The sequence below is a fragment of the Castor canadensis genome, chromosome 9 (genome assembly GCF_047511655.1).
Source record: "Castor canadensis chromosome 9, mCasCan1.hap1v2, whole genome shotgun sequence".
NCBI lineage: Eukaryota > Metazoa > Chordata > Mammalia > Rodentia > Castoridae > Castor > Castor canadensis.
The window spans coordinates 142,351,871-142,363,933 of record NC_133394.1 but is presented as its reverse complement, the minus strand read 5'-3'; the positions used below and the strand labels follow the sequence as shown (position 1 = coordinate 142,363,933).

Here is a 12,063-nt window from a genome sequence, read left to right as displayed (position 1 = left end):
ATCAAAAGGGACAGTGCACTTGTAACATGGTAAGTACAATGAGAGTAGCTACCTTACCTCCAGTTTATTGTCAATCTGTGCTCTCACAGCACATAACCCAAACACATAGTGTCCATATTGGTTGAATAGATGAGAAAGGAGACAGTGTGACATGCACTTTATGAAATCTTGGGATTGCTTGGCAGTTAAAGGAGGTTTTAGGATCACAACAGAATAAATCCAAACATGCTCTCATATTCTCCAAGCTCGAAGAAGTTGAAATAAAGGATTCATTGATTCAGCCAACACTCCATGCCTACCTTGTACCAGAAGTTGTGCTTGGGAAGGCAAAGAAAACAAGAAGTCCTTGTCATTAAAGAATTCAGTCTAGGTTGTGGGAAGAAGAGTTCTAGAACCACACTATCACTTGGTGGCCTGTTAATCATATACTATTAGGCTGTTTCTTTAGGACCCTTTACTTTGTGGCTGGCCATATTCTATAGCTGTTGCCCTGCTACCCGTGAGTTCTGGGCTCTTCCCTGCACTATGGTCCTAGAGAAATAGTAGCTTAAACCCTACTTTCACAAATGTATTCAACAAATTGCACTGCGCAGTTCCATTCCCAGTGGGTCTTTTTCCTGAGCAAATTACGGAGTTTGACCACATCTTACCACCTGTCTCAGCTGCCCTACTAAAGACAGGATACTTACTCTTTAGACTTGTCTAGATTATTGCCTTTCTGAGCTTCTTAGCCCTACTTGTTCTGTCATCTGTGAGTGGAGAGACTGTTTTTAAACCTGAGTCACACCATGTCACTCTTAAGGTACTTCACATATGACAGGAACTATTAGACCCCTACATACACTGTTCTCATTCTGAGTACTCTTTCTGAAATAGTTCCTGTTTTATGATTGAAGAAACATTTTTTAGCAAAATAAGTGAGTGCCTTATCTGTGCTCTCTAGGGTGAATCCAAGAGAGATACCATTGACCATCTTATTAGGCAACTTACAATGGCAGTTAGGTAAACCAGATGTCAAAGGGATTTCCAGAAAAGTAAAATGAGGCCACTCTTCCAACTTTTTGTTTTGCCCAAAAGTTGTGGTTTTAATAAAAATATTCATGTTAATATATGATGGGTTTATTTTAAATTAATTTTTATAAAAATCTTTTAATAGGAATTGGCAGACGTGACCCATATAAACTAAAACTTTGGAATATTCATTAAGTATAAACAAATGGGACTTCATAAAACTAAAAAGATTCTGCTCAACAAAATTAATGCTCTCTAAACTGAAGAGACCACCCACAGAGTGGGAGAAAATATTTGCCAGCTACACAGCAGACAAAGGACTGATAACCAGAATATACAAGGAACTCCAAAAACAGCTCTCCCAAAATTAATGAACCAATAAAGAAATGGGCAAGTGAACTAAATAGAACTTCCTCAGAAGAAGAAATTCAAATAGCCAAAACACATGAAAAAATGCTCACCATCTCTAGCCATAAAAGAAATGCAAATCAAAACTACACTAAGATTCCACCTCACCCCTGTTAAAATAGCCATGATTAGAAACACTACCAACAACAGGTGTTGGCGAGGATGTGGGGAAAAAGGAACCCTTATACACTGCTGGTTGGAATGCAAACTAGTACAATTGCTCTGAAAAAAATTTGGAGGCTTCTTAAAACTCTAAACATAGATCTGCCATATGATCCAGCAATCCCACTCTTGGGGATATACCCAAAGGAATGACACAGGTTACTCCAGAGGCACCTGCACACCCATGTTTATTGCAGCACTATTCACAATAGCCAAGTTATGCAAACAGCCAAGATGCCCACTACTGATGAATGGATTAAGAAAATGTGGTATTTATACACAATGGAATTTTACGCAGCCAAGTAAATGGATTGAACTGGAGAACATCATCCTGAGTGAGGTTAGCCAGGCCCAGAAAACCAAAAATCGTATCTTCTCCCTCATATTCGGACTTTAGATCAAGGGTAAACACAACAAGGGGATTGGACTTTGATCACATGATGAGGTGAGAGCACACAAGGGAGGTATGAGGATAGGTAAGAAACCCAAGAAACAAAATAGCATTTGATGTCCTCAATGTAAAGGAACTAATGCAGAAACTTTAAAGCGACACAGGCCAATAGATGAAGGGGACCAGGAACTAGCCAGAGAAAAGGTTAGTTCGAGAAGAATCAATTTAGAATGTAATGCATATGCACAGGAAAGCAATGTGAGGAATCCCCCTGTACAGCTATCCTTATCTCAAACTAGCAAAAACCCTTGGTCCTCCTTTTAATGTTTATACTCTCTCTTCAACAAAATTAGAGATAAGGGCAAAACAGTTTCTGCTCAGAAGGGGGGGGTGGAATGGGGGAGAGATGACCCAAACATTGCATGTACATATGAATAAAAGAAATGAAAAAAAAACCAACTTTGGAATTTTCAATAGGTTTTAGGAATGTAAGGGGGTGCTGAGATCAAAGCAGTTTGTAGACAAAATCTCTCCTGGCATGATTCTTTCCATCAGCAAGTATTTACTATGTCCTTGCCAGCCAGAGTTCCAGATTCTGGGGGTAAGAGGTGGGGAAGGGGGCAGGGCATTGATTGAAGTCAATTAAGAAAAAAATGAACAAGATAATTTCAGATTATGTGTAAGTGCTGTGAAGAAAATTAAACAAGGTTGGAGAGCGTCGGAGAGTGGATCAAACACAGATCCAGGCTGGAAAGATGCCTTTCATCCAAGTCTGCCACCACTTACACGCTAGCTCACTTCTTTGGCTCTGTTGGCCATCCTGTGGTCCCTTAAATGTGCCAGTCAGGCAGGAAACTTCTCTCCGGGTCCCTTTGTCTAGAAAGCTCCTAGTCAAATTTTCACTCCAGCTATTCCCGTTAGGATCTTGGAGAGACCTTCCCCAGTCACCTGTTTCAAAAACATCCCCAAATCAGTAGCTATTGTCTCACAGGGCTTCATTTTTCTTTCAAGCGCTTACTCTCCACACGACAGTGCTACATTTATTTATGTGACTGCCCCCCTCCAAAGATTTGGGTTGATAGGTATGATCCCCAGATTATGAAGTAGTGCCTGACAAGTAGGGCTCAGATAAATGTGTAGTATTGTAATACGGTATCATGAAAAGACGTTACTCGGCTTCTGAAAAGATGAAAAAGCAATAGTTAAAATCAAGTTATTAAAAAGATTAGCACAATGACTTTCTCTCCGATGTTTCCATAAATATCCAAGAACAACAGGCCAGGCACCCAGATAAGCCGTTTGGCTTCCCCGTTTCTCCCCGTTCCCCGAAATTTAGAAGGAACTTTTCTCGTCTTGTGCCCGCTTATAACCACTGACTGGACGGGCATTTGGTACTAGTAAAGCCCGCAATAGCTGTGCAGTGAACAGTGACTCCTCATTTCTACCAGCTGTAAACACAGGCGGGAGAGAAAGTGACTTGGCCAAAGCAAGCGTCATGGCGGAGTGAGGACTGGCGCAGCAGTATTGGGACTCCTGCGAGGGGGGCTCGCATAGCCGTAGTTATTAATTCTCGCTCTCCACACAGCTGTTTGAAACCCAATAAACGCCTTCAGTACTTAAATTAAGAAAAATAAAAGGGAAAGCCAAGCGGCCTTAGCAACAGGAAAAGAAGGGACCAAAACGGCCACCTTAACTATTTTCCGGCTCCTCCGTACCCCGACTGCCACATGACCGGACGGGCACGTGACCGGACGCCAGCTCCGCGCAGGCGCAGTGCGTCCTCCCCGCCATTGCAGACATGGCTGCTCCGCTGGGTGCAATGTTCACCGGACAGCCACCCGGCCCCCCGCCACCTCCGCAGGGACTACCCGGCCAGGCTTCGCTTCTTCAAGCAGCGCCTGGCGCTTCGAGGAGTTCCAACAGTACCTTGGTGGACGAATTGGAGTCATCGTTTGAGGTAAACCGAGACTTGAGCGTGAGTTGCGCGTGCGCAGGTGATCTTCTTGGATCCTGGTGTTCACTTTACACATGGGGATGCTGAGGCTCAGTGGACGAAAGTCTCTTGCTTTTAGATGCTGAATTCCTGTGGCCGGTATTCTGCTCAGGTCCGCTGGCGGCCGCGTGTGAACTGCACGTTTCTGGAAGCCCAACCCCCGGACCCTTGCGGGTTGCCGGCCGGCTGCTGTAGTACCAGCCCGTCCTCTGCCGAGCGCAGCCTCTCCCCTGGGCCCCACTCTTACGTCGTCCTGCTTTTCTCTCAAGACTTGGTTTTAAGTCACTTTTCTTATGGCACTTTCCGTCTTCTCCCGTGTTCTGTGAAGACTTCCAAGTGTTTCCTGGCACCTACTGATTTACTTCTTATTTCTATTTGGTGCCTCCCCTTGATGTCTCTGACCTTCTCGTTCTGGTTCCCTCAATGACCTTTGGTAGAATGCATTTGAGATCTCGCACTCTTGCTGTGGAACGAAACCTTGGAACCTATCTAGTCCCATCCTCTTCTCTTTTGGGTGGAGAAACCGAGGCTCAGAGAGCAGAAGTAACTTGCCCAAAGTCAGACATTGACTTTATGCAAATGAGGATTAACATTCAGGCCTCCTAACTTTACAGGCAAAAGCTATCCTAGTCATGCTTCTAAAAAGTATTATTTAAAGGATAAGAGGGGACTAAAATTGCTTAGATTAAATTTACACCCACCCTTTTCATCGCCCTACTGCTTCTGGGGAATCACCCCAGCCTTGTAGGCAGTTAACCATTAACCGGAGGTTTCCCAAAGCATGCACATCTTATTCACACCTGGAATCTTACGGGAGTGGACTTTTCAAGTAGTAAGTAGAATAACAGTCTGATTTTTTGAGTCACTGGGGAGATGGGGGAAATCCCTGTGATTGTCTCTGTAAATTAAATGGAGAAACTGCCCGCAAGAGAATTTCTTGCTTCCCACAGGTGCCTCATATGTAGTTTTGACCTAAATTTGCACCTGTGTCTGCCTGCCTCACTTCTAGTTAAGTTTAATTACTGCTGGCAAGGCTTTCTTTCCAGCCTCTGCTCCCCACCAGCTGCTGTGCTACTCTTTCTCTCTGGCCTTGCTGCCTTGCAGCAGGCCACCTTTGTGCATTCCTTGAGAGTTTCGAACTCACAGAAGGCCATAGCTAACTTACATGTGCATCTCAGTCAGTTTAGAAAGAACTCCCTTTTTGGGACTTGGTTATCCATATGACACCAACTGTGTTCTCTTATGGCACTCATTGTTAGGTATTTATTGAAAGCTTGTTACTTAATAAAAAAGTCAAGTGTTCCAGGTAGTTGGTATAGAGGTGAACAAGACAGGCAAAATTCCCACCTACTGGTAGGGAACAGATTTGGATGAAAATAACGAATAGTAATGTCAATTTGTGAAAAACAAATTGGGCTCAAGGGTAAAGCATGAGCAGGAAGAGGCACTATTTAGAAAGAATAGACAGGGACAGCATCTTGAATGGGTGACAAACAAGCCATGCAAGGATCAGTGGGAGAGGGTGTTCTGGGGCTGATGGGTGTCCAGGCCATGATATGGACTGAAGTAGTGAGGAAGGGGCAGGTGGTAGGAGAGAGGCCAGCTAATGGTCCCAGCAAATACCAGTGTACTTGGGACTCAGTTTACCAAGTGTCTTCATTGGCATAATATCATCTCCTGCAAACTCAGATGCTGTCACCATATTAAATGACCTCAGAAGAAGTTACTTTTCCGGAAGTAAGGCTTTGAAGTGTGATGACATCTCTCTCTCTTTTGATATTTTGATCACACAGGCTTGCTTTGCTTCTCTTGTGAGCCAGGACTATGTCAGTGGCACTGATCAGGAAGAAATTCGAACTGGTAAGAATGCCCTCTTTGTAGGAAGTGTTTTTGCTTCAGAAAGATTCCTCATTGCTGATTTTACCTTGGTGTTTTTCAGTCCTTCATGTATTCTGAGAGAACTTTTCTCCAGAAAATCAGATATATGCAGATAGTGCCCATAAACTACTGGTGCTTTGTTCAGTCATGTCATTCAGAATGACTACTGGAAATGAGCTTTTCTTATTGTTACTACGTAAAGAAGACTTTAATAAGTGTGAACTGATCTTTTTAAAAAAACCCACAGGTTGTAATGATCTTTGGAATATGTGGTACAGAGGAAAGTCTGTTGTGCTTCCCTCTTATCTTCCGTGTTCTGTGTCCAGAGCAGCCAGGTCTTCTGACTTCTTTGTACTATATTTTAATGTTCCATTTTAAGTGGAAATTGTGCTGTTAATTGCTGACTATCTGGATTGTCTTCCTTCAGAAGACCTCCTGACTTTCGTGTTACATAAAGTCTCATTTTCACCTGATAAAAGCAGGGATTATCTGCTGTTTAATGTCGGTTACCCACAGGAAGTTGGTAGTCATTATTATTTCTATAGCCAAGATTAAAATCCCAGATTACATCTATGAAAAGATGCTGTTTTAATATTTTGGGTTCTTTTTTGGGGGGATGGGGTTGGGTCTGGGGTGTGGACTCAGGGCTTTATGCTTGCAAAGCAGGCATTCTACCACTTGAGCCATACCTTCAGTCCTGTTTCAATGTCCTCACTTTTCATTTATTGAAAGATAATACTTGTCTAGTGTTTTTCTTAATGTAATTTTTGTACTCTTTTTTAAGGTGTCGATCAGTGTATCCAGAAGTTTCTGGACATTGCAAGACAGACAGAATGTTTTTTCCTACAAAAAAGATTGCAGTTGTCTGTCCAGAAACCAGAGCAAGTTATCAAAGAGGTACAAACTCTATTTTTTCCCTCAACTTTTAGGAAGTGCGAATGTTTTCTGGATTCCACTTATGCTTTAAACAAAATATACTCCATTACTGTGAATTATGAGTATGAAATGCTACTAATTGTTAGTGTTCATGGTGGCCTAAGCGTGTAGGGGAACCAAGGAGTGGGGACTGGAAAACAGAGCTTTACCGGGGCAGCTCTGCCTACTTGTTTCACCTATGACTTTTGTAGAAGATTTTTCTTAAAAGAAATGATTCTACCTTGTGAAAAAAGTTGAACTGCCATAGTGTAAATGAAAACCCATTTTGAACAGGAGCTGTGACCTGTGTTCCCATTTTCCTTATCTGCTGCCTCACACACAGGAAGGTCTGGTCAGTTTCGTTGAAAGAATCGAAAAGTACAGTGTAGCCAAGGCTCCTTAAAACTCAGTATTTTGTTAGTCTAAATAAACAGGGGCATTTGGAAGTGTGTTGGGGTTGCTGTAAGGACAGGAAGCTTTAATGGTATTCAGTAGAGGGGACCTAGGACCTGCCATCTCTATGTGGAGAAGTGAGGAATCCTCCCACCCCAAAGCCAGCAGTGCCCCCATTGAGAAACACCAAATTGAGATGATCAGGTTTTTGCAGCTTTTGAAGTAACAACTCCCACATACCAACCAATTCATTAAAAAGTTTCTTTTCATTCATGCCACTTGTTAAGAGGGTGAATAATAAGATGATGATAGGTTTTCTTACAGTCTGTCAGTCAGATCATTTCCTGATGTGAATGCTTGAATAATAATGCAGGCATGATTGAGGCCAAATCTTGAGGAAGGATTTAATGCTAGTGTTCATAAAGAGCCCTTGAAGATACGATTTTAGCCCTTCAAAATCTGAGACTCTACAACAGTGAGGTGGATTCTTACAGTTGTTAACTGTGTTTCAGATTCTCAGTGTTTGAGAGTCTCAGCAGTAGTAGCCTTTGGGCAGAGGTGTTGGGTTTCTGCTGATCAGGATGAGAAAACAGTTGACTTCTTTTTTATTTTATGTTGGTTATTTTGAGCCAGCATCTCTCTGTAGCCCAGGTTGGCCTCAAACTCATCCTCCTGCTTCAGCCTCACAAATGGTAGAATTATAGCTACATTCCACCATGCCCGGCTTAATGGTTCATTTCTTTTTGGCTGCCCTCAAGTGTTTTTGAATCTTATGACTTTGTCATTACCTACTAAAAGAAGAATAATTAAAAATTAAAACTGTTGATGTTAGGTAGACATCTTCCATTGGAAGATTTCCTTTGGGTTACTCGTATAGTAGAGCTAAGCAGAGTGTAGGCTTAGTGTGGCTGAGTGAATTTTCTTAGTTTTGAATTTGCTTCTTAGTACTCTTAGTCATTGAGGAATTGTTTTGTTTTCCCTGAGTTTGCTTACTGTCATTGCAGGATGTCTCGGAACTAAGGAATGAATTGCAGAGGAAAGATGCTCTGGTCCAGAAGCACCTAACAAAGCTGAGGCACTGGCAGCAGGTGCTGGAGGACATCAATGTGCAGCATAAGAAGCCAGCTGACATCCCTCAGGGCTCCTTGGCCTACCTTGAACAGGCATCTGCCAATATCCCTGCACCTCTTAAGCAGACCTAAGGGCAGTTGGTCTGGCCTGCAAGTCAGCCCATGCGGACAGTTTTGCCAAACGTCCCCTCTGGTGGACATGGCATTTTGGAAGAACTTTTAGTTGGTGAATGAATTGATGTTAGTTTTATGTTGCAACCTAGAATTTTCCCCCTATTTTTATGAGTGATTAATTTCTTGTGTTTTTTTGTGAGACAGGGTTTCTCTGTAGCCCAGCCTGGCTTTGAACTCTGTATGCTCTTGCCTCAGTCTACCAAGTGCTGATTTCTTATGTACATTATAAAAAAGTCTGTAGGTTTGCTAAGCTGAGTAAGTGTTTTGTCTTTGGCAGAATTTAAACTGCTAGTGTGAAGACACAGATTCTTTGTTTTAATTATTTTTTGTTTTTGCTTGATTTTAAATTTATTTTTGTATGACTTTTTATTTCCATTTGTTACATTAGTTTATGATCTAAGGGAAAAATTATAGTAGTCTGAGAATCAGGGGGAAAAGAGTTTGATTATGATAACTACTCATCCATGGAAGTGTACAAAAATACTTAAATTTGCTGTATTTCAAGACTTTCAACTACCTCAAGAAGAGGAATCTTATGCAACAATGTAATGCCTCTAGAGCAGTACAGAGTGCAGAGTTTGTAAATGGGTGAGAACAGGGTTAAGATATGCTAGGGTAGTGTAGTAATACTATAGGAGGATCCTTAAGTTAATGTTTGCTTATATTTGGGGCAAATTTATATTTTACAACATTACTCATTTTGAGGGGGAATGTATTGGCATGATGTAACAAGTTGGTATAAGGAATGAGCCAACCCTGTCTCAATAGCAGGACAGTTGGGGTACTGGCAAAGTATAAGGGTTAAAGCCTACTTACCCTGCTTGTCTCTTGGTTTTGAGTTTTGTTTGTGTGTGATATTTTACTTTTGGGGGCGGAGATAGTTTCCTTAAGGAAGATTCTTGCCCATGGGTTTGATTCCGAGAGCCTCAGGGTTGGAGCGACCTGCAGGGCGACCTTAGCTACTTAACCTCTGCAGAGAGCATGGGGAGCCTCTGTGTGGGGAGGGTGTTTTGCCCTCTTGGATGAACTTTTCCTTTCCCTGTTTTTTATAGCCTTCCCCTAGATTATATCCCTTTACCCAAAATATGCACTCCATTGTTGGTGAGTTTGTGGCTAAGAGTCTTGGTCCTTGTTCCCTCTAGCCCTGAAGCCCGTTCTGCACACACAGTGACATTCAGTGGCCTGGATGCTACTAGGTCTGTGAAGCCTCCATATGTCTTTTCTACCTTGCCTCCTCCATCATCCTTGACTCCTCCACCACCCTTTTTTAGTTCTCCCTTGTGGGTCAGTGATTTATATATCCCCATGAGCATTAGGCATTGTTTCCCCTTGAATATGTGAGATCATGTATTAGTTATCTTTTTATATGATGCATTGGTCATTCTTGTGTGCTTGTGTATATATTTGACATGTTAGAGCTATAATTACCAACGTGAGGCCAATACATCGCTCAATTATGTATAAGTTAAAGCTTTTAAAAGTTGTATTTACTTACATTATGGGGTTTTAACCTGGTTGTCTCATGCTAACTAGAAATTGTAATTGGCAGCTTTAGATCTTTTGGTTTAAAAACCTAAATAAACTGATTGTGTTTGGGGTGGTCTTTAGTAATAGTGGTGATCTTGGTGAAAATATTAGAAGCTGTTCTCCATGTTGCTTAGTGAAGACATTTTGAATTATATTATTATATAATTATTTTATATAGATTATTGCCATCTCTGTATCAAATTCAAAAGTTATTTGTCCAATGATTTTTCAGTCTTGTCAGTTTGAAAACATCTTTTTCTTTTCTTCAATGGTACTGGAGTTTGAACTCAGTGCTTTGCACTTGCTAGGTAGGTGTTCTGCTGGAGCCATACCTTCAGCCCCTTTTGCCCTGGTTATTTTGGAGATAGGGTCTCACTTTATGCCTGGGCCATCCAGGACCTCACTTCTCCTATTCATGCTTCTTTGTGTAGCTGGGGTGACAGGTGCATACCACAGGGCCCCAACCGTTAGTTGAGATAGGGTCTCGTGAACTTTTTGCCCAGGCTGGCTTTGAACTGTGATTCTTCCGATCTCTGTCTCCCAAGTAGCCAGGATTACAGACTTGAACCACTGTGCCTGGCCCTTTTTATTTTTAATGTCATCTTGTTGGGTGATGAACATGGACAGCTAGCTGTTCTGTCCTTTGGGGACTTCCCTTGTCTTCCCCTGCTGAAGTGCCTGTACTTCACCGTGTTCTGGGTCCTGGGCCAGTTTCCTTCCTTAGGTGATTGCTGGCTCTTCCACCGTTTCTGGGTCATCCCCACAGCTCACAAGAATCCTTGGTCTCCCATGTTAAATGTTTCCCTTGGTCTTGAGCTGCTGCTCCATTTCCCAGCCTCATTCATAGTCTCCAGCTCTTCCTCCCCCAACTGCTGTCTGTTCCTCCCATACTACCACACGATTCCTTGGCCACTTCACTATTACTGAACCCAGTGGACACTTCATCTTCTGCACTTGAACTTAATTTCTAATATATCTTTCCTTCTTTTCTCTTCCCTCTTCTACCCTGCCCCTGTTGACATTCCTGAGCATTTGGTCCTGAGCTGTGGAAGAGCACTACTCAGTTCTCCTTTTAAGAGAGCTGTCGCAAGAAGTGCTGTTACAAAAGCTCCTACCATTATGGGTTGTGCTAGTCCTGGTGTGACCACGTGCAATGGGGAGTGCTGGAGCCAAGCCACTCCTGCCCAACATGGACCTCTGATGGGTGGTCTGCTCGGGAGCTTCCATTGGCCTAGCTAAGATTTCTTGGGAGCTGTCCTACTGTCCAACCAGCCCTTTCCTTGTCCAGTCTTTCTTAGCCCTCCTTTTCAGGTGTCAACCTGCATCACTGTCCAAAGGCTCCTGTCTTCAGTTCCTCTCTACATTATCTCTTGGGTGATGGAGATGCAGGGACAGAGAACATCCCCGAGGCCCCAAAGATGATCTAAAACTGCTTGGCTCTGGTATTCTGCCGGACATTAACACTCTGAATACCAACTTCAAAGTTGCTCTGAAGCCATGATAAAGTAAGACAAAAAAAAATCACTTCATAATTTAGGCAGACACAAAACCAAAAAACAAGGTTATTATGCTGCCCACAAAATACTAAACATCCTGCTGCCTAAAATGAGCAACTGTTACCTTTTTTTTCCCTAACTAATTATAGCTTTATTCTTAACTGCGTGTAGTCTAATACGGAGCAAAAAGCTCATGTATCTAGGTCTCTATAACTAGGCTTTTGGAGCTACCCACTCATAAAGTTGCCCCCACTTTCCAGTCCTCTTCCTTAGACCCCTCACTGAAGTCACTCAGCCAAAACTGAAATCTTAAAGTAGGCCCTTGCAATCCCACTCTGAGGAGGCCCTCACTGCAACAGATGATAAACCGAACTTGCTCAACTTTCTGGTGGACTTCTGTCAAAGGTGTTGACACACTCCCAGTTTATTATTTCCCATGCTTACTGTGCCATGGGTTGTGACTCCAGAGAACCTGACCAACAGCTGTTCCTGGATGATTCTGAGGGAGCAGTCGTTAGGGCTGGGCATGCTCACTCCACACCCACTGGCAAGGAGGTTCCATGCTGGGTGGGATGTGGGATACAGGCAGTCATCAGCGTCTGGCTGCTGACAGCCAACTAGTGTCTAGAAAGCCTCCCCGGGGAG

The 12,063-nt window shown here is 42.8% G+C and overlaps 1 protein-coding gene across 1 annotated transcript; it reads left to right on the top strand.

Annotated features, from left to right (window-relative positions):
- Positions 1–3,732: 3,732 nt before the first annotated feature.
- On the top strand, positions 3,733–9,995 carry Med28 (mediator complex subunit 28). Its single transcript, XM_074042553.1, has 4 exons — positions 3,733–3,929; positions 5,759–5,825; positions 6,628–6,740; positions 8,156–9,995. Exons 1-4 carry the CDS (start codon positions 3,771–3,773, stop codon positions 8,351–8,353), a joined length of 537 nt encoding a protein of 178 aa, XP_073898654.1. The 5' UTR covers positions 3,733–3,770; the 3' UTR covers positions 8,354–9,995.
- Positions 9,996–12,063: the final 2,068 nt, after the last annotated feature.